At 38.2% G+C, this 20509-nt stretch overlaps 2 protein-coding genes across 4 annotated transcripts; one reads left to right on the forward strand and one right to left on the reverse strand.

The window, feature by feature from the left end:
- The first annotated feature begins 9 nt into the window (after positions 1 to 9).
- Rim2 (replication in mitochondria 2) lies at positions 10 to 20069 on the forward strand. Of its 3 annotated transcripts, none has more exons than XR_013080564.1 (7): positions 10 to 281; positions 1978 to 2160; positions 4034 to 4302; positions 14330 to 14448; positions 17222 to 17441; positions 18266 to 18723; positions 18791 to 20069. XR_013080564.1 is itself a non-coding variant. In XM_076776248.1 (6 exons), exons 1-6 carry the CDS (start codon positions 241 to 243, stop codon positions 18541 to 18543), a joined length of 1110 nt encoding a protein of 369 aa, XP_076632363.1. In that variant the 5' UTR covers positions 10 to 240; the 3' UTR covers positions 18544 to 20069. The 3 variants fall into 3 exon arrangements, 1 of the variants encoding a protein (XP_076632363.1); XR_013080563.1 differs by having other exon boundaries at positions 18266 to 18713; XM_076776248.1 differs by having other exon boundaries at positions 18266 to 20069.
- On the reverse strand, positions 12682 to 13795 carry LOC143347133 (peroxiredoxin-5, mitochondrial-like). Its single transcript, XM_076776061.1, has 3 exons — positions 13620 to 13795; positions 13439 to 13544; positions 12682 to 12882 (listed from the first exon to the last, which is right to left on the reverse strand). Exons 1-3 carry the CDS (start codon positions 13793 to 13795, stop codon positions 12682 to 12684), a joined length of 483 nt encoding a protein of 160 aa, XP_076632176.1.
- Positions 20070 to 20509: the final 440 nt, after the last annotated feature.

Consider the following 20509-nt stretch of genomic DNA (forward strand, 5'->3'; position numbering starts at 1 on the left):
GGTGTGGTCGATGCGATCAGTTGTTTTCGAGCTTAAGAGCGTGGAAGTGTTGTTCTTCTGTTTCTGTCGGTTGTTTTCATTCGATCGTTTAGGCAAGAGTCGAATAACATCGATAAATTGCTGCGTGTAACGTAGTTTTCGGCGTGATTCGTGCGTGTAAACGTTGAGTGTTTCTCGTTTCTTTCCCTGTCGCGAAGTATATGCTTCCGGAGTGACAGAGAATCCCGCAAAAATCGAAGAATGTTGGATCGCGATACTGCGATACACCTCATTGCCGGAGGGTGGGTTCCACTTTTTTTTCTTCCCTTCACGTTTAATCTTACTTTCTAAACAAAACCAATCTTAAGAAAAAAAAATAACACCGCCGCCCGTTCGAAAGAGCTCGTTGCAAGATATGCGTATTTTACGAAGCGAAACGCACATGCGAATTTGCGTGTTAACGCAGATGTATTTTATTTGGTTTAGACCAACTTTATTGATACTATCACTCCTTGCGTGGAGTAAAGTAATTACTCCTTACATGAGTAAATTATATAACTCGGTTACATACTAAATTTAACGAAATTATTTACCAAAGATTATTAGTGTGTTTGATACTCTGTAGGGTTGCCACCTTTCTCCGATACTAAAACCGAAAACTGGGAACCTGGTAATAAAGAACTACTAAATCGCTAAAATTCGTCGTAGAAAACGCTTCATTCTGCAAAATGCGTGTGAATTCGTGAACAGCGGGTCAATAACGAGTGTGATTTAGAATATTTGGCAATAAATATATGAAACTGTTAAGGGAAAATTCCATAGAAGCAAGTACTGCGACATTGTTTGCCGGCACGTTTTACGTCATCTTCGCCGGTCTTCTCTCGTGCATGTAGACTGAGTTACGAAAGTACTTGGAACGTTCGAGGTGGAAAATTATAATGGATACGATATGTGAGCTACATCGGTTTTCGAAATATTGGTACATCGAGATAGTTGTTGGAATTGTATGGGAAAAATTTGAGGAAAATCTAACAATACCGTGAATACACTCGAGCGACGAACTGTTATTGCATAATTGGTCCACCTTTAACACTAATGAAACGTCTGAAGCAATGGTTCAATACATGTTCTAATCTTTCATAAGCTTTCTTGCAATCTTCGCAATTGTACGTGTCGCTGGAGCTACAACATTGCCAATACAATTCTGACAGTTTAAGATTAATCGTAATTACACCAATAATTGGAAGTTTTCAGTGTAATGTGCACGGTGATCGTTCGATGAAATTTTTTATCGTGAACGTTTAAGTACTTCCTTGGCCTACGGTATATACCAACTATATGCGTAATTGATCGTCCCAATTTAGAAACTCGTATTTTCGGGCGCCACGGCATCGTTGGAAATTATTCACGGCGATTCGGAGATTTTTGTTCGAATCTCGAGTGCCAAGACGCGAATGGAATTACATAATATATTTACGAACGTTCCTGTCGCCATACTGGTCGTACTTTTGCCAAAAATTTTTTGAAAATAATGATGGGAATCCCCTTCCAATGCACGATTTTTTTCACAATGAGAATATATTTTTCTTGAATGCAAACGAACGAAGGTTTTGTCAAAACAACATTCGTCGATATATTATACACCTTAGGGGCTCACCACGCTCTACCATTTCGTTTATGCGAAGTACGCGAATTATACGTTTGTATAAGTATTAACGCTTCACTGATAAGTATTATTGCGCGCAGTGCATTGCCGTGGATTCATTTTAGTGTTTACAAAAGGAATGTCTAAAATTGTTAAAAAACAAACATGTTATGTTTATTTTACGTTATCGTTGATACGTTTACGTTTGGTAAATTTCATTTGCACGCCACTGATAATAATTATCATTGTGTTTCGGAACTTTGTTGAAAATCTAAAATTTGTTACTTTTGTCGGGGAAAGGGAAATGGGATTGCGATGCGGAGTTGCTGATTATATTTTTTTGTGATTTTCAGAGTGGCCGGTACTGCAGGTGCAATAGTCACTTGTCCCCTGGAAGTAATCAAAACGCGACTGCAATCCTCTTCCGGTTTCTACCCACCGTCCGTCAACAAGGAGCTGACGTCCGCATCTGGTACTTGCAATAGTATACCAAAATCGGAACAGAGAAGGAGGTTGTTTACTGGAGGTTTCACTAGGTAATTTTGCTCGAGTGTCCTGGAGGACTAATTTCGTGTACTGCTCGAAACAATTAGGACATCATATGTTTTAATATTCGAATAGTTTAAACAAAATTCCAACTAGTCTGTTGTTTGCATTGCGTGCACGAAATCCTGGAATTGTTTTAAACGGGTTTTACGTACTTCCATGTACTCGTATTGAGACAAAATAACTATGTAACAATATTTCTTTCAGAAGAACTGGCCGACACGTTTTTAACAAGCTTAGGTTTGCTCTACATATATTCATAACAAAATAGCAAGATAATTTCCCTACTCTTTTTAATGCTTGATATAGCGTGAAAAATATTTTTGTTCAAGATACAAAAAAAAAAAATATCAGAAGATATTGTTCATTCCTGATAAGTAAAAACTTCCGAAACATCGATATTCTTTTTAAGCGGGATGGTATATTTTCGATAATTTTTGTGTTTCTGTACAAATGTTTAGTTTTATTTTAAAATATATTCGAAATGATCTCCATTAACTTCCGATTAATTTTCTTCTCTCACTTGATTAGACATTGATTTCACAAACTCGATGACGATCCCAGCACATTTGTGGACAAATTCCAGGAAGTAACAATCGATTAGAATTTTTGTTGGCCATCCGATTGTTCTATATTGCGTCAACTTCTTGATGCAGATAATGACAATGTTATTTGGCGCCGTAAACAAAGTCTGCATCCGACTTTAAAATGCGTTCCAAGACAGTCTGATCAAAACTGTACATGTATGGATGTGTCTGAAATGTTTGGCTATTCGTGACCGACTAATTCTCGCATTCACAGAATTCTTTGGCTCGAAATAAACCTTCAGCGACGGTGTATGTTGCACCAGATCGTTGATTCTAGAAACCTATCGCATAGATAATCGCGGAAGCTTTAATTTTTCATTAATGAGAATCCAGAAATCTCTGCTGATGAATTTTATAGCTATTAATTATCGTGCCTCACAGTGGTTTACCTGAAATTATGCCTACCGTGAGGTTTTTATTCTTACAGCGTGTTTTAATTCGATTTTAATATGATTCAAATAAAATTTTTCCCAGTTCTGTAAAATATGTTCATTCGTGCGCCCAGTAGATAGCAAGGATAACCACCATGAAAATTCGCTGCTGTTACAAGGCGGTGCAAATTATTAGGGGGTAAGACCACTGTAAAAACCTAAAATAAAGCGTTTCTTTTTTTTGGATGGATGGAAAAGTAAGAGGATAATAATATTATTATCGCCATTCTTGCGAGGCGTATTTTGAATTTGAGGCGCTCTGCGGCGCGCAGTGTAACTGACGCAAATTTGTATCCGGAGGAAAAAAAACAAAAAAATTTCTTTTAATTTACATGAGTATAGCTAGAGAAATACGTAATGGATTTTTGAAACATTAATTTTTGTGTGATTTGCGAGCATTTGAAGTAGAAAATTCAATTTTGTACAAAAAATGGGGCAATCATTTGTCAATAAATAATGTTAAAATTAACTTATCGGAGATCACCTACGTATTTTTCTAGAAAATTTTTTGTTTTCCTGATACAAATTCGCGTCACTCAAATTTAAAATACGCCTCGCGAGAATGGCTCCAGCGTCGTCATTTTGCACTATTTTTGAATAAATATTTTTTTTTGTAACACTTAACGACATGGTTAATAAGATTCTTGAATATTATTATCCTCTTACTTTTTCATCTATTCAAAAAAAAAAACGCTTTATTTCAGGTTTTTACAGTGGTCTTAAAGTAAACAATGACGTGATGGTTTAACCGCTGTGTCTCAATGAACATTTTATGACAAAAGCTATGAATTCATAATCAGCGTTACTTCGTGGATCGACTAATCGATTCGATCTGTTTGTTGCAGATACAATCTAATCGCCATTTCGCACTTCAGTGTACCTCCAGGCGGCACTCCACGCTCCCACGCGGCTCCTCGTATCTTTCAATACATAAGGTACATTATCGAGACCGAAGGGATTCGTGCCCTGTTCAAAGGGCTTGGACCGAATCTTGTAGGCGTCGCGCCATCAAGAGCAATTTACTTTTGCGCCTACTCGAAGAGCAAAGGTGCCTTTAACACAATCCTACCACCGGACACGCCAATCGTTCACGTCTGCTCCGCATTTTGCGCAGGTAAGTCTGTACGTTGTTTCTTATTCTTCTGCCGGTATCGAATCGAAGACAGTTTGCAATCGAGTTACAGCTCGAGTTAGCCCTTTAAAAGTACTCGTACAAGGTACAGGTTTGCGTGTACGAGATAGTAAATCATAACAACTAGTCATACTATCCTAATAGGTTCAGTATATAATCAATTTGTCATACCCGACTAATAGTGTTAAGTTATAAAGTACATAAAATGTAATTAGCATATGAATTTACTTGCAGGCGCTAACAATTACTCAAACTTACATTGTGAACAAACGTCGCAATTAGGCGGGACTAGAATTAACACTGCCACATTTTGCGACAGATTCTACACCAACCATACACGATTATAAAATTATCGTTTGCATAGTCGAATGGACAACAGTTGCACGTATCATTATAAAAATCATTGTGTCCGTGGCCCCTATATTAGATCGATACGGTGGCCAGGAGGTGGTCGAATCGTTCGACACAGAAATAGATCACGAGCTGATCGTATCTGTTCGAGCCATTGCCCGTTCACACAATGTGCTACAATCACTCCAACATTATCACGTTTTTCTTCGACGAGTAATCTCGAGCTTTAGATAGAAAGCTCAGTGGGGTCAAGTTGCGCGTCATTCGCCTTATCTACTGAATGGATTCGTCGTCATTTAGCCGCAAATAACTGGTTCGCGATTGTGACGTATTTACGTACATGATAACACGATTCGTGTGCTTTCCAAATCCTCGTGAAGGAGAATATGGTCAAGTTAGGATTTCAGAGAACTTCCAAAGAAACGTCGGTTTTCCACTGGGAATTCCAGAGCCCAATATTCTCGCGATATTTTGGTAAAAATTGTACTGTTGCATCGTGTATTACATCATACTTCCAAAGCATTCCATGGGAAGCGAATGTTCAAAACTTTATTTGAGAAAACTGTAGAGTAGTCTTTATTTACTATGATGGCGTATAATCATGAAAAATAGGTATAATTAGAATCCGATTTTGGAATCACCCGGGGTTAATAGAGGGTTAAATATACAAGACGCTGAGGGTTTGATCGATATTTTGGTTTACAAATTTAATTTTCAATAATTTTGATCGAATGTGTTTTTGCTACGAAAGTAATGGTGAACGAGATATCGCACATTTTATCGTTGACGCCCCTCTTTGCCGCGACTTCCCTTTCCAACAAAAATTTGATATCTCGTAGCACAGATTTTAAGACAGGCTAGACCATGTGTGCGTTCCAAGTTCCATCGCAACGACTCTACCGTCTCTCCACAATGCAACAACAAAAAGACAAAATTACATTCTCTATTTTTTTAAACGTAGATTACATAACTACAAAGTAATCAAAACTATTTTTATTTGTTCTGTACGGTTCGTTATTCGCCGTGTCCCTCATAATGAGGGGATATCTTATCCAATGAAAGCTGGACTTCAACCCCAGATCGCAACAAAGCTCCGCAGGGGTGCCACGATATTAGAATCACGTCATGCTTGAAAGAAATGCTGGAAACGGATTCGCGAGGTACAATCGAGTTTTTAATACAAATCTTATCCCCCTGCTTGGGCCAACATTTCTTTTCAGAATCCCAAATCTTATCTTTTCTAAAGCAATTTAGATAAACGTGGGTAACTCAAACATCTTTTTTTCTCTATTAACAAATTCTGGTCGAAATTAATATTGATCCTTCTACCTTTTTGTTTTTAGATAAAGTAAAGTACATGCAGTAGACGTTTAAGAATAGAAAAGTTTATCTACAAGTGATTGACAACCTTTGATGTAAGAAAAGATGCCACGGGGTCTGGTTTTATTGACGCGACCAATTATTGGCCCCTTTTCCAGGTATTCGTTTGGAGGGTCGTCCCTTCCACTGTGTAGAAACGTGCGCGTGGTCACGTAGCTACTCACCAGCTGATTTTTCTGTTACTGTCACTCGCTGTCAGAGCAACGGTACGATTTAAATATCGCTATTTATACTCTCGAATTTCGACAAGTTGTTCAGATCAAATTGGGAAGACTCGATACTTGCATTTAACATCTAAAATAGTAATCGTTCGCACGGATGGGTTTATCAGAGACACTGGTAGTTTCATTGATTCTTATTCTCGTTTACAATCTCGTTTCGATAAAAGTAAATGCAAAGAACTTTTCTTCGTATTGTTTTTCCTTTCTTCTTTTTTTCTTCCATTACGCTGTTATTCAATAGCACAACACACGCGACATGTAACAGATGAAACAGATGACCGGCTTATCGTTTTTATTTTTTGTTATCCGTCGGTATGCAATTGCATTCAATTGCTTGATGGCCTTGGAACGTGCTTGTCGAGGAGTTACGGCTCGTTTATTACTTGCGTTGCGAGCGCATCGAGCAAGAAACGCCTTCCCGATTCAGGAATCACGATCGCCCGCGATAAGTATCTTCCTGGATTCTGTGTCAGCAAATTCGGGTCAGCCGACAAACACAGTGTCTCTCAGTGGGGATGGATCCAGAAACCCTTCTCGATTGGGGTGAAAGTACGGTTTTCAACCTTTGGCACAATTTAACATTTCTCGTAAGATCGCATTCTGTAGATTAAGTTCTGAGGTTTAATAGTATCTATATGCCACTCTTGAGAGATGAATATTTTCATATTTATTTCAGAATCTGTATCTGCTGCATTTGACAGCACTTCAAAGTTATTTATCGCGTTAGTATCGATGGGCGCCTTTACCACCATGCGGTTTAGCGTTTCCTTTAGGAATAAGCAATTCTTCTACTGCGGTAAACTAACCGTTTTTGGTTTTATTTTTAGGTAATGGTTTAAGGATATAGATGAAAATAGAATTCTTACGCGTTCGAAGTATCTCTGAAATTCCGTTTACCCAAGAATAGAATGCACTTTCAGTTTTCACGGGCGGTGCAAGTGCAATGGAGCCGAACCGTCGAATAGATTTGAGAAACACTGGCGACAAGCACGCTATGCGCTTCTATTTTTAACCAAACGACCGTGTAATTCAACGCCCCGTCTCATAGTTATTTACAATGTCGCTAGACGAACGAATAACCCATAACTTTCGGTTTTTCTCAGTGGTAGACCGTTTACACGTTTTCCGGAGTGTGCAAGGCGTAGTGGATTCCGATATCGGAGAGCGCACTCGATCCTCGTGTGTGTATAAACACGACGATGGTCTCGTTCAATGCGTGCAGTTATGCAACAACGTTGAGAGATAGACGTGCGAAGAGACAGACAACGCGACCTCGTTGATTTTTGTCAATCCCAGAACGAAAACAAATACAGAAAACATATAGATTACCAATGATTCATCATTCGGTGAGTAATGCACAATCAGCATTACTCCCTGAGAAATAAAAAAACAAAGAAAGTAACGACCGTGATACAGTTGTTTTGCAAAGCAGACACATTTCTATTTTAATGTGAGAACAATTTTCAACGGATGTTTTCCATCCGAATAAATTATTTGCTCTATCCTATAATGCATGCTACGATTTTCCTTCTGAGAATCTGTTGATCACCAGGGGCTCGGAGACCACGTTTTAACTCTTTGGGGCACGGGATTTCAGATAATAAAATAGGCCTATGTTGCATAGAAATTTTATTGCGTTTTAAATTAAACTAAATTGGTATATTTTTATTGATAAAGGTATCACATAATGTAGAAACATGAAAAAAATAGTAATAGTTTAATTAAGTTTGTTGTTATAGGGTGGGACTGTATTGGCATGTTGAATGTTGCCAATACGAGTAAATACATTTGTAACATTTGTTGAAGATATTACCAACTGCTTTAGTATTATTTAAAAATGTCCCACCATGCATTTCGGTGCATCATAAAGGTGGGGCACTTTTAATCCCAGCGTGCCCCAAAGAGTTAAGAAACATAGAATTAATGTATTCATGGAAGCACGTGTGTGCGTTCTTTCAATTTTTGAAAATAAAGTATATAGTTCTCAAGTATGTCGTTAAAATACATAATTCCAATGGCGCTTGAATTGCTAATCATACACTGTGCGACGCACTTGAATTGCAAATATAACATGACACGGATAATGTCCAACGAATAGCTGACAAACGTACTGCATGTGGTTTTAAACCAATAATAATAATCGGTCGCCGGTATTTGGTTACGAATACCTTTTAGATTTTAATCTCGGTATAACAATCTCCAATATTGCGGTTTTGTGATACTCAAAGGGGTCAGTACCTTGGGATACAATTTAGATCTCAATATGACACGATTATTCAGAATACATGTTTGTTTTTCAATATTTGAGCATCTTTAAAGGGGAACATTATGTAGTGCATTTTATATGTGTGTGCGTGTGTGTGTGTTTTGTTTTTTTTAAATAGAATACTATATTTTTTGTATGAAAATATGGAAGAATATCGAATTCTGAGTAAAAAAGTATTAATCTTTATTAGTCCAAAGTCTAATAGTTAACGAGTAATTTTACTTTATTTCTTGACAATTTTCTTCATCTAATATCAAATTGGAGACTCAACCTTATCACAGATTTCTGTAGAATAGTGAAAATAATCAAGGAATAAAGTGAAATTACTCGTTAGCTGTTAGGTTTAGGGCTAATAAAGGTCAATACTTTTTACTCAGAATTCGATATTCTTCCATATTTTCATACAAAAAATAAATGCATTACATAATGTACCCCTTTAAACCGTGCAACTTTTGTATACATTTTTTCGTGCAACGCATATTTTGGAAGTTATCGAGCTGCACAAGTTACGTGGACCACCCTGTATGTTTACGCGGGAACGAATAGATCGAAAGAAACTGCGCGCTAGGCGTAGTGTGTACATTGTACTACGTCGTTAACATCACGCATGAAAGGAAAACAAAACGTAAACTTAGTGCGTTCAATTTTCTTTCTTTTCCTCGGTATCTGAAAATTTTTATCAGACCGATAAGATAAGTATTTGTTGTTCGCATTAATATAATATATAACGTTCCCAAATTGATAAATAAAAATAATCGATCAACGTGCGAACGTGATTGATAGTAATACATAATAGGTTCGATTGTTATATTCGTACAAAGTTCGATAGGGCTGAATTGCTAAATGTTTATATCGTAATGTGCATTATCTTTTTGTCGCAGAGCGTAGAACGCGTGTAACGTGCTCCGCCAATGGGCGATCGTTTTGAGGTTACGTTGACAATTGGACCCTTCCCGTGGCGTCGCACGACGACGACGCGTTGCGCCGGTAGCGAGTGCAACGTGATTCCTCGTAAACACGCGTCCGTCTATTTTTGTAGTGGCGTTACGAATCAAAACACGAGATTACCAGACCATCGGAGTCCCGCATACGCGACAATATACACTTCCGTAACTTATTATGAATTTATCTTATCGTGTCTCTGGCGGATTGCGTTCGATCTTCTCATCGTGCTTGAATTCTTCAAACGCAACAGAGAAATTACTAGCTGCGCAATACCGGCGTGCGCCCCAGGCGTCGTTACCTTTTCGATATCGCGTGTTTATCGTTTCTAAATGCACGTTGTATCAGTAAATCTAATATTCAGTGGATTATTATTAAACAACGTGCACACCGTGAGCCCAAAAATTGTAATCATTCTGGAAAGAAAGGCTGCGGGTACGGGAATTAGCGTGTCTAAATGCGAAACAGTACGTTCGATAAAAATAGCGTTCCAGCCGTGTATTCGAAATAAACTCTTTTTCGTTCTCGAAAGATAAACAAATGTAAGATATTTGCTTGTAAAATATTGTATCTTTAACGATTGATAACTGTTCGAGCAGCAACGAACAACAGAGCTTCTCGAAGGTTATTCTGGAGAGTGTCCTTGACAATGCGTGTCAAGGTTGAGGTCACCGGGCCAAAAGTTTATTTAATTTGGTAAAAGTAACGAGCTACGTAACCGACTATAGCGTTAAGACAAAATTTTTAATTCTTATTAACAATTTTAGGTACCCTCGAAGTATATTGACTCGATACGATATACATACGATCAGAATGGATTTTTAATTCGGTGGTTGTGAGTAGACACAGGGCAGCGAAGACTTAGCTTTAGGCATCGGTGCATGAGTGCATTTGGTGGTCCAAAAATACTCTAAGCATGCCCGTGTTTACGATACGCCGGGGCCACGTTGTTTTCAGTTTTGGACGCGGTTCACGTTTCAACGAGCGAACTGAAAATTGTTGCGTAATCCGGATGCGTTGCAACGGTCTACAGCAGTAAACAGTGCGTTGGCCGCCGTAGTCTCCCACGAAGTGGGTCAATAGGACGGATTACCTGTTTGCAAAGTCCGAACGACTGGTAAACAATCGCCGATCGGACGATTTTATTATGATATATGATTATTATTATTGTTAAACTTCCGCGTGAACTTGCAAACTGATAATTTAATTGCCAAGGTCAGGTCGATTTACATTCTGTCATCGCGCGACGAGCAATTATTTTGCAACAGTAAAACGTTTCAAAAGTTATTTTGTTTAGATCACAACGTTAATTATTATACAGCTACGCGTTGACCCAGCTAAAGCAATTATCAGCAATGTATATACAGAGTGTTAGGCCACCTCTAGGAAAAATTTTAATGGAAGATTCTAGAGGCCAAAATAAACTGAAAATCAAGAATACCAATTTGTTGATGGAGGTTTCGTTAAGAAGTTATTAACGTTTAAAATTCCGCCCGTACTGAATTTTTTTCTCGAAAATGCGCAGGATTTCGGGGGTATGTCTATTTACCAAGAATGATTGTAACTGACCCCCGCAACTGAAAATAATTTTTCCAAAACGATTTGAAATTTTTTTTTTTCGCCGAAAAATTTGTCCACCTTCCTGAATTTTTTTCTCGAAAGTACGTAGGGTTTCGAGGCTATGTGTATTCACCAAAAATGGTTGTATTTGACCCCAGGACCTAGAAATAATTTTTTTAGAACGATTCGAAACTTTTCAATTTCGCCAAAAAATTTAGGCACCCTACCCCCTTGTCGATTTTTCTTAAAAACTAGTTTTTCATTTTTAATAAATTTGTTTGGCGCTCTACAGAAAAGTTGTCCAATACTTTTTTGTAGGTACCCATGGGCTCTAGTTTAGAAAAAAGTTTCATTGAAATATATTCACTATTGTAGGAGTTATGGCCGTTTGAAAATTGGACCATTTTTATGGGGTTTTTCTCATTTTGCATGGTCAAGGAACAACTTTTTGAATATTTTTAGAATTCCTACATATTCTACATTAAAATATGCATCGTTTGCCTTTTTAAACATTAAAATCGGTCAATCCGTTCAGAAGTTATGATGGTTTAAAGATTCGCATGAAATTTCATGGAAGCATTTCTGGCCCCACATTAGATTTTTGTTTAGGAATTTTTTTTCTCGAAAATGCGTAGGATTTCGGGGGTATATCTATTGACCAAAAATGATTGTAATTGACCCCCCTAGATAAAAATAATTTTTTCAGACCGATTCGAAATTTTTTTTTTCCGCCGAGAAATTTAGGCACCTACCCCCTGTCGATTTTTCTTAAAAATGCATTTTTGATTTTTAGTAATTTAGTTTGATGGCCTATAGAAAAGTTGTCCCATACTTTTTTGTAGGTACCCATGGGCTCTACTTCAGAAAAAAGTTTCATTGAAATATATTCACTATTGTAGGAGTTATGGCCGTTTGAAAATTGGACCATTTTTATGGGGTTTTTCTCATTTTGCGTGGTCAAGGAACAACTTTCTGAATATTTTTAGAATTCCTACATATTCGACACTAAAATACGCGTCGTTTGCCTTTTCAAACATTAAAATCGGCCAATCCGTTCAGAAGTTATGACGGTTTAAAGATTCGCATGAAAATTCGGGCAGAGATTTCTGGCCTCACATTAGATTTTCGATAAAGAATTTTTTTCTCAAAAATGCGTAGGATTTCGAGGGTATGTCTAATGACCAAAAATGATTGTAATCGATCCTTGCATCCGAAAATAATTTTTTTAGAACGATGTGAAAAATTTTTTTCCCCAAAAATTTCAGCATCTACCCGAATTTTTTTCTCGAAAGTGGATACGATTCCGGGGATATGTGTATTCACCAAAAATTATTGTATTATTCTCCGCAACCAAAAATAATTTTTTCAGAATGACTTGAAATTTTTTAATTTAATTTTTTAATAACTTTTTAACCAAGCCTCTATCAATAAATTGGTATTCTTGATTTTCGTCTTATTTTGGCCTCTAGAATCTCCCATTAAAATTTTTCCCAGGGGTGGCCAACGAACACCCTGTATAGATTTTTCTTTCCTATTGACTGCGATGTTGGGCAAATTTAACGTTTTCCATACTGACAGTTGAGAAACTTTAATTTTTTTTTATTTTAACGTTGAACCAAGCGTTTTGTTTTGGGATGTGGGTCAGGTACAATAAGTCGGAATTCCTTTTGTTTGCAGACACGTAAGCTTTACATTGGGCGAGTCCATAAATAGTTCCTTGACAACGCCGTTCACCGTTGCCATGGAATATCTTCGACTCCTTGTTCCACCTAATTCTGGAATATCGATGTCCATTCCGATGGCCTTCGTGTACGATCCCGTTGGGTCCGCTAGCATTCTCACCTAAGTTTCAACGTTCCCTTGAAAAATTTAAACCGTACCGCGAAGCCGTAATTTTAAGGATTTTGTAAACGTCCACAGAGTGCGTGCTGTGCCAAGTTTCTTAAATTGCAACCTGTCTTTGTAACGTCAGAAAGGAACCAGTCTTCTCGTAACCACTCAAAACGAAAAACCGCTTTTAATTTTTGCTGTATTATCAGTACAAAAAAGATCGATAATATCCTTTCTACGTGAGCCACTCGATAAGCAAAGAGACAAACGTTAAAAAATATCGATGACCTTGAGGACAATTTTGTTTTCATAGCATAATATTTAGGGCTTTGAATCGAACAAGATTAATTCGATGCATGTATTCCTATCGCCAAAGGTAAGCAGATTATTCGAAAGGCCTGTTTTAGGCGCCATAATCTGCATACCAATTCACTTTCCGGTTTTTCAACGCGGGCGTAGCACGCAGTCTATCGATGTTATAACTCGGAAAACAGGAATTACTCTATATAGCAGAAATTGGACTTCAAGGCGAAACTTAAGACTGTTACAGCGCCGTGGCCATTTTTACCTTGTCGTCCGCGCCTTTGGCGTTTCCCCAAGCGGACATAACGTACGGATCGTTCACAGCCACGCAAATTATTTCCTGAAAGCCTAGAAACTGCAGCTGGATCGACCTAGTCGGTTCAGTAAAGCGATAGAAACGATAACAGAAGCGTCCTGACGATTCTAATTGTACAAACTAGTCATACTTTTCTATAAATCCCCCTAAGTGGACCTTGGAGCATCCTGGTACGTAGGCTCCAGGTACCCCAAATATAATGGCCTTTTTGTCCGCTATCAGTTCCAAGATATTTCGCCGATTCTCTGGTAGAGCTTCGTACAAGGTCATGCTAGGCACTCTGTCCCCTTTTCTGATTCGTGGCATCTTCGATAAGGTTTCGCAAACCTTGATCCTTTCCGTAAAGGTTAGAAGCCCGCGTGTTCGTTTCTCTTCGTTTGTTTTTCGTGCGGTCGATCGTGGCGATTGAAAGTCGAAACGTCGACTATTTCTCCCTTTCTTTTTCTCTATAACAAACAGGGTAAATTTAAATATTAAATTTCTACCAAATGGTTTATCTAACGGATCGAGTTCTAGGACAGATACAAACTAAATCGCAAAATAATTTAAGCGTATTACGGTATTTACCACATTGTAAAGTTACACGTTTTATTTTTGTCCTGCTTTATAAACTTGCAAAGTTTTGTAAAGATCGAAAGAAAACTTATTTAGTGTGACTTTTCGAGGGGGGAAAAAATCGAGCTATCATAGTGGATATTGGGAACGAGTCTCGTTCGACAAACGTTTAAAGAAACCAATTTACTTTCGTCAGCGAAAAGACTCGGGGGCACCTGTTCGGATGCAACGCGTCCTCAAGCACACGCACAGAACGGATTAAAGACACGTGCATTCATTTTTCAGGTTTCGTGGCATGCACGTTGACAAATCCTATTTGGTTCGTGAAGACCAGGCTACAGCTGGACCACCGAACGAACAGAATCACGGCACTGGAATGCATGCACAGGATATATTTGCAATCGGTACGAAAATCGTCCATCAATACAACTAAGGAAAAGATCTGCGCCAGGAAACTCCGTTGAAAGGGTCTTACACGTAGCCGAGATTCAGTGTTTTTTATTCTGTAACGCTTAGAGAGTCACAAAAGCGTTCCAACGTTCACCGTGTCGCGAGTCCTCACCCTCGACACGATACAGACCCTATCGACGCGTTTCCCGTCTGGTGCACAGTCTGTGGTTGACCACGTTGCACCTTGATTCATCGACACGGATACCCTCAGTGAGCCACCGTTCATCGATCACGTGTTAGTTATCCTGTTGGGAGTAACATTTCATTCTTTCGGTGATCGATACGAGATACGCCGGAATGCGGAGGACGTAATTATGTCACGGTTTCAGATAACGTTAGGTAGGACTTGAATAGATGGTTGGAGAAAAAAAAAAATCAAGAGAATAACTTCGCTATAGCTTAGCCTCGAACTTTTCGTCGGACGAAAGTCAACAGTTAAAGGTGTCGCAATGGACGCAAGTTCTGGTCTCAGCCAAGGATATTTTTACAACCGTATACGCATAGGAACACAGTGCGGAAATATTTAGATATATAGTGGACGAAATTTCTATAATAACGCTACTGTTTTGAACAGAGAAAGTCAAATGATTCGACGAACGAAATTAAACAGTACTGTATACGCCTATGTCCAGTCTAGTACAACTTTTGCGTATTAGTGGTTTAGAAAAGTAATTAAACGCAACCCAAACTATCAAGCTTATGCTTCACAAGTACGTAAACCGCGCCAATAATATTTGTAACCATCAGAGTCGTAGAAATAGAATTTTTTTTTTTTTTTTCGTTTAAAAATGAACATTTTTGCTAAAGCTTTATGCCTTTGTCAATGATTCTTGAAAGCGACTGTACGCTAACGATTCAGTTAAACGCGATTGTTCGAGCTCCGTAAGTATCCTCGCAATTTTCTCCAATTGCGTCCTCGGGAAAACTCAGACGACGCATTTGCATCGTAATTGCAATCGTGCCAACTCTAAAAACGGCCACCTCGACCTACGAATAGTAAAACGGGACCGAAATATCGGGAGCAACAATAAGCGTGGCTTGCAAAAACAAAACGTCACTCTCTGTCGCAACGATTTGTAGATTATCCTAGTTCTTTCTTGTTTAACTTCCGCCCGTGCCCGGCGTCTCGGGTCAGCTCCCAAACAGCATGATCGCTGTGTTGTCTACTTTTACACGCGATATGTCTACTTGCAAAAAGTTACGTAAAACAGATGCTGAATCGTTGGAAGAAAGAGGGGATTCGCGAAGGTCGTGAAAAGGAAACATAGATTTTGACAAGCGAATGAATCGATCGGATATTAAGGTACGCGTAGGTTTGTTTATCTGGGAATTGAATTTCTCGGTACAACTAAGATAAAATTTATTTTTAAGATACTAGTCGTATTTATAACTATTGGCGCATCCTAAAAGTTCATACTGTTTTTCGTTAGATGTCAATATTTAAACCTTAGAGGACAGTGTGGGTGTTTGTCATGAATTCTTGTCTCATTATTGTAATGAATGAATACTTGACAATTTAATTAATCCTAAAAATTGTATGTAATCCTTTAGACATAAAACGTTGTTCTAGGAGTACCCACTGCGTTCACATAACATTTTGATAATGGAAGTTTTACCGTAACATTGGAAACACCTTTCTGTATCATATGCAACATTTGCTTAATCAGTCACTAAGCAGCCCAGTATCATCGGTCAACATTTTGCTATCATCGCATCGCGTGATCACGTGACACACGCCATATCTTGGAACGATTAACTATCAAAATTTTACCGATAACAGCACGTCTTCACAATTTTATGACTCATGTCGGCATCAAATTCCTTGCAATAATTCACACCATAAACTTTCGTACGGTACTATTTCCCTTTCTTCTATCTTTGATCTTTGCGGCGTAATACATTATTATTTATTTCCAACAAGACTACTTTAATAAAGAAATTAGTAGTTTGGAAGCTAGTCATTACCAAGAAATTATAAGTGAACAGTATTTTCAGAGTGTTAGCGTTAGAAAGCAAATTATAGTTCCATATAGTTTTAATTATGGAAGAATTCAGTAATAAATATTAACTCTTGGAATCTTTTGTTATCGTTGCGAGCGTTCGCAAATCAGAAACGAGAAATAATGGGGTTATCCCGATAAATGCTTCTGAAACGTATCCGTCTAATCAATCAACGACAAAGTATTATACCTGCTTTATCGCCACGGGGGTCTAGATATCACACTTTAGATCGAAAGATAATTTCTTTTGTTAGAGATAAATTGAATTGGTATCATAGCCTAATACTCCAATAAATCGAAGGACCTTGTTTCTGGTCGTTACCGCAGTATAAACCAAATATCAGCGATATAATAAATATTCAAAAAAAAAAATTTAATTACCTTTTATTAAAATAAAAAATGTTGAAAAGTTTTTTAAAAAAGGTTATACATATATACATGGATATATACCACGTATCTCGTTTAACCCGGTATAACCCAAATTATTTTTGGCTCCTGGAACAAATTCTACGATACGATATTAATAACACGGATATTGAGATATAAGATAAAAGATAAATTTTAATACGCTCACCCTTTAAACTATATCTACCCTTAGATACAGTTTATAGATTATAACTAATAGCTGTAAACAGATTATTTGTTTATTCTTTGTTTATTCCTGTAAAATCACAATTGACGCAAATTGATTAAAGAGTTAAATCAAACTTTTTTATTGACGTTTTAGGGTATCCGGGGATTCTACAAAGGTATTGTGGCCTCCTATGTAGGAATAAGCGAAACTGTGATACATTTCGTGATCTACGAGGCTGCGAAGGCTTGGCTGGCCACGCACAGGTCCAGAGTGTCCAGGCAGGACGATCGAAAAACGTTGCGCGATTTTATAGAGTTTATGGGAGCTGGTTCATGCTCCAAAGCGATCGCATCCACCATCGCCTACCCCCATGGTAAGGTTGCTATGTTCGTTGGTTAAAAGATTACAATTATAAGCTCATCGTTTCATCGGTTGTAATAGTATCCAATAGTGCATGTAACATGTCAAGAGACAAGGGTAGAAAATTGTGAAATCCGAGGTCTTTTCTAATCTTCGCTCCTAACACTTTGCTGGCAAATAAAAAGCCAAGAGGTCCCGCTGAAATTCTTGCAAACTTGTGTTGGTTGGTGTTTCCTACATCGGTTGCATATTCTATTTTCGTGACATTACTAATGACTCAAGAATTGGCTTTGATTCAAGGCGCAAGGCGTAGACGCGAGTTTGTGCAAACTTTCTTGCAAACATTCCGTGCCCGAATATTAATCTTCACATTGACGTTATCTCGAACCGTCGCAAAGAAATTTCCTGGATCGCAAGGAAGAAGAGAGAGTCGTGCGTTTTATTAGCTCAGGAATTACTCCAGTCGCTTTCGATGGGAATTATTGTAGACGAATCAAGTAAAAGTTAATCGACATAGACACTACAAACATCTTCAAGATCTTAGAGTCTAAAGATAGCATGAGCTATATATCTCGCGTGCCAGCAAATCAAGATACAATTGCGTGATATGCCGGCTGCGGTACTTTGATCGATCAAACATTGGGTATGATTCCCTCTAGAACATGGAACATCCTATTTTCTCGAGCGACAGGATTGCAATTTAAATGTCTTAATGCAGGGAACGATACACGTTAATAGTACTTAAACTAACGTGTCTGCCATTGTGTGTATTTACTACACGCGAAATAGGGATCTCTAGCGTAGTGAAGTAACGCGCGTGTGTGTCTGCCGTTTCAGAGGTGGCAAGGACACGATTGAGAGAGGAAGGTACAAAGTATCATGGGTTCTGGCAAACTTTGAGGACTGTCGTCACTGAAGAGGGTATGAACGGTTTGTACAGGGGATTGTGCACCCATCTGATCAGGCAGATACCAAACACGGCTATTATAATGGCAACGTACGAAGCGGTGGTGTACATCCTTAGCAGGCACTTCCATCAGCATTCGCGTACCATCGTTAGCCCCAGCGGGTCCCAGTTCTACGCGGAAGCGAAGGCGAAGAGAGAGCTTGCCTAGGATTTGCTTACGACCCCTGAATAAAGGGTCGATATAGCTCGTAGCGAGTCCCAAAAGCCTACAGTCTCGACGCGAACACACTAACCCGGACGTCCAATCACCTCGGGTGGAGACGCGAGTTTCCGTGCTCGCGGAGCGTCACCGGGTGGCCAGATTTGTTACAGTTGAAGGTAGCAAAAGGTATCACAGCGCGTTGAACGCTGTGTGCTCTGTAAGTGTAGCAAAAAGTAGTCCTTCCTCCTTTCAGGTAGCATACATTCACACACGGAACAGCCTGTTGTCTGTTGTACCTCGCCGAGACACACGGAACACGAAGCAGAAGCCGAAGCTGGAAAAGTTGAGTCGGTTACTTCAGAATATGCGTGCGATGTGCTTCGCAGTGATCATAGAGAACAGTCTGTATTTCTGTCGGTGGTGTGTGTTTACTGCTGGCAGTAATACAGGCGACAAGAGCCGTTCTAATCTACCTCTTGTTGTTCTGGGAGTTTTCAAACTAGAATAAACGGGAATACACTAGTGGATAAAGTTATAAGTTACTACTTCTTAAAATGAAAAAGACCGTATACAATTAAACAAAATTATCGCACTTTTTTGTGGTAACAATGAACAGACCCGCCTTTATTTTATACTACCTCCGATCATTCGATGAGACAAACTTTTGTACAATATTTGCATGAAACCTTGATTCAAGTCTATCCGTGCACGTTAAATCTTCTAATTAATATTATTGTATTGTTTGTTGCCTTCATATATATGTCAGTTTTTAAACCTGATACATTTTCAACGTTACAAATTTTCTTTTACAATTCTAACTATGTTATTACGTTGAAATATAAAATTTTTTCCAGCTGAATTTGTATTTGGAGTCGGATGTATCTTATAATTATGTCCACCAGTGTATATGTTTTCGAATTTTGTAGTCATTTGGTTCAACTAAGCGCTAATTGAGATATAGCATCGCAATAGTTGAGTCTCGAAATAATGTGCAGCCGTATAAAAGTGGTTATAAGATTGCTAAAAGTAGCCGATTAATGATAAAGCACCCGAAAGAAATGTATCTATCGAATGCAGCACTGAGATCCTTTTGGATCGGCCTGGGTACAGGCTAAAAATTGTTGAAAGACATACAAAGAAGCAAGCTACTCCCGGGAGGATCCTGTTATTTCTGACTGTCAATAAATTATCTTTCTACGATTAGTGACCACTCATAAGAACCACCAACGCATTGTGATCATTGTCTTTTATTATTCCTTGCAATGCTCTTGTGTGATTGATACAACGGGAAAAGCTATGAAATGTTTACGTTTCGTTAAGTTCAGTTGTAGCATCATAGTTTGTGTACTACGTTGTACGTAAATCATGTAAGAATGATTGTTCCGTTTGCTTATATTCAGCGTTAGAATAGAGACGTATTATTATTATTACTATTACTATTATTATTATATTATCTTGACCTACATATGTTTCCTTTTTTTGTTTTGGAACCTTAAACGCATATTAACGATGAAATAATTAAGGACTTCTGAGATGGTTGGTTCGTGTGGATCGTTGATTCAGAAAAAAATCTTGAAAAAAAAAAAATATCTGTTATGGAGAGAAAATAATAAAGTACACAGAAATGTAAATAATATGTATTGATTTTCAATTGCTTATATTTTGTAAATGAACTCCTCAGGAGTCTGCTGTGAATTTGATTACGGTATGTAACGTGATCGAGAAAAAAATCTGATTGAATACGTAGCAATAGGTGCTGTGTACATAAAATAAATCACGATATATATACATATACATATATCTGTAGATTTGCAGCCGTTTGTATTTTTTCGGGCGCATAAGGTGCGCTTTATTACGTCACCAAATAAAATGAGAGAAAAAATTTTATATGAAAACGGGAGTATTAGTTGTCATCTCATTTTCTTAACTGTTCCAGCGTATACTTGGCGAACATACATTGTTAAGTGATTCG

This window comes from Colletes latitarsis, chromosome 10 (assembly GCF_051014445.1).
Source record: "Colletes latitarsis isolate SP2378_abdomen chromosome 10, iyColLati1, whole genome shotgun sequence".
NCBI lineage: Eukaryota > Metazoa > Arthropoda > Insecta > Hymenoptera > Colletidae > Colletes > Colletes latitarsis.

What these genes read in the sequence shown, in the direction of transcription:
- LOC143347133 (XM_076776061.1), bottom strand. Translation starts at nt 13,795, where the DNA reads ATGCCACGAATCAGAAAAGGGGACAGAGTGCCTAGCATGACCTTGTAC. An exon ending in TTAGGGGGATTTATAGAAAA is followed by an intron (nt 13,545 to 13,619) that starts GTATGACTAGTT and finishes TGAACCGACTAG; the next exon opens with GTCGATCCAGCTGCAGTTTC. An exon ending in CCAAAGGCGCGGACGACAAG is followed by an intron (nt 12,883 to 13,438) that starts GTAAAAATGGCC and finishes GTTGAAACTTAG; the next exon opens with GTGAGAATGCTAGCGGACCC.
- Rim2 (XM_076776248.1), top strand. Translation starts at nt 241, where the DNA reads ATGTTGGATCGCGATACTGCGATACACCTCATTGCCGGAGG. An exon ending in TTTACTGGAGGTTTCACTAG is followed by an intron (nt 2,161 to 4,033) that starts GTAATTTTGCTC and finishes TGTTTGTTGCAG; the next exon opens with ATACAATCTAATCGCCATTT. An exon ending in ACAGGATATATTTGCAATCG is followed by an intron (nt 14,449 to 17,221) that starts GTACGAAAATCG and finishes TTGACGTTTTAG; the next exon opens with GGTATCCGGGGATTCTACAA.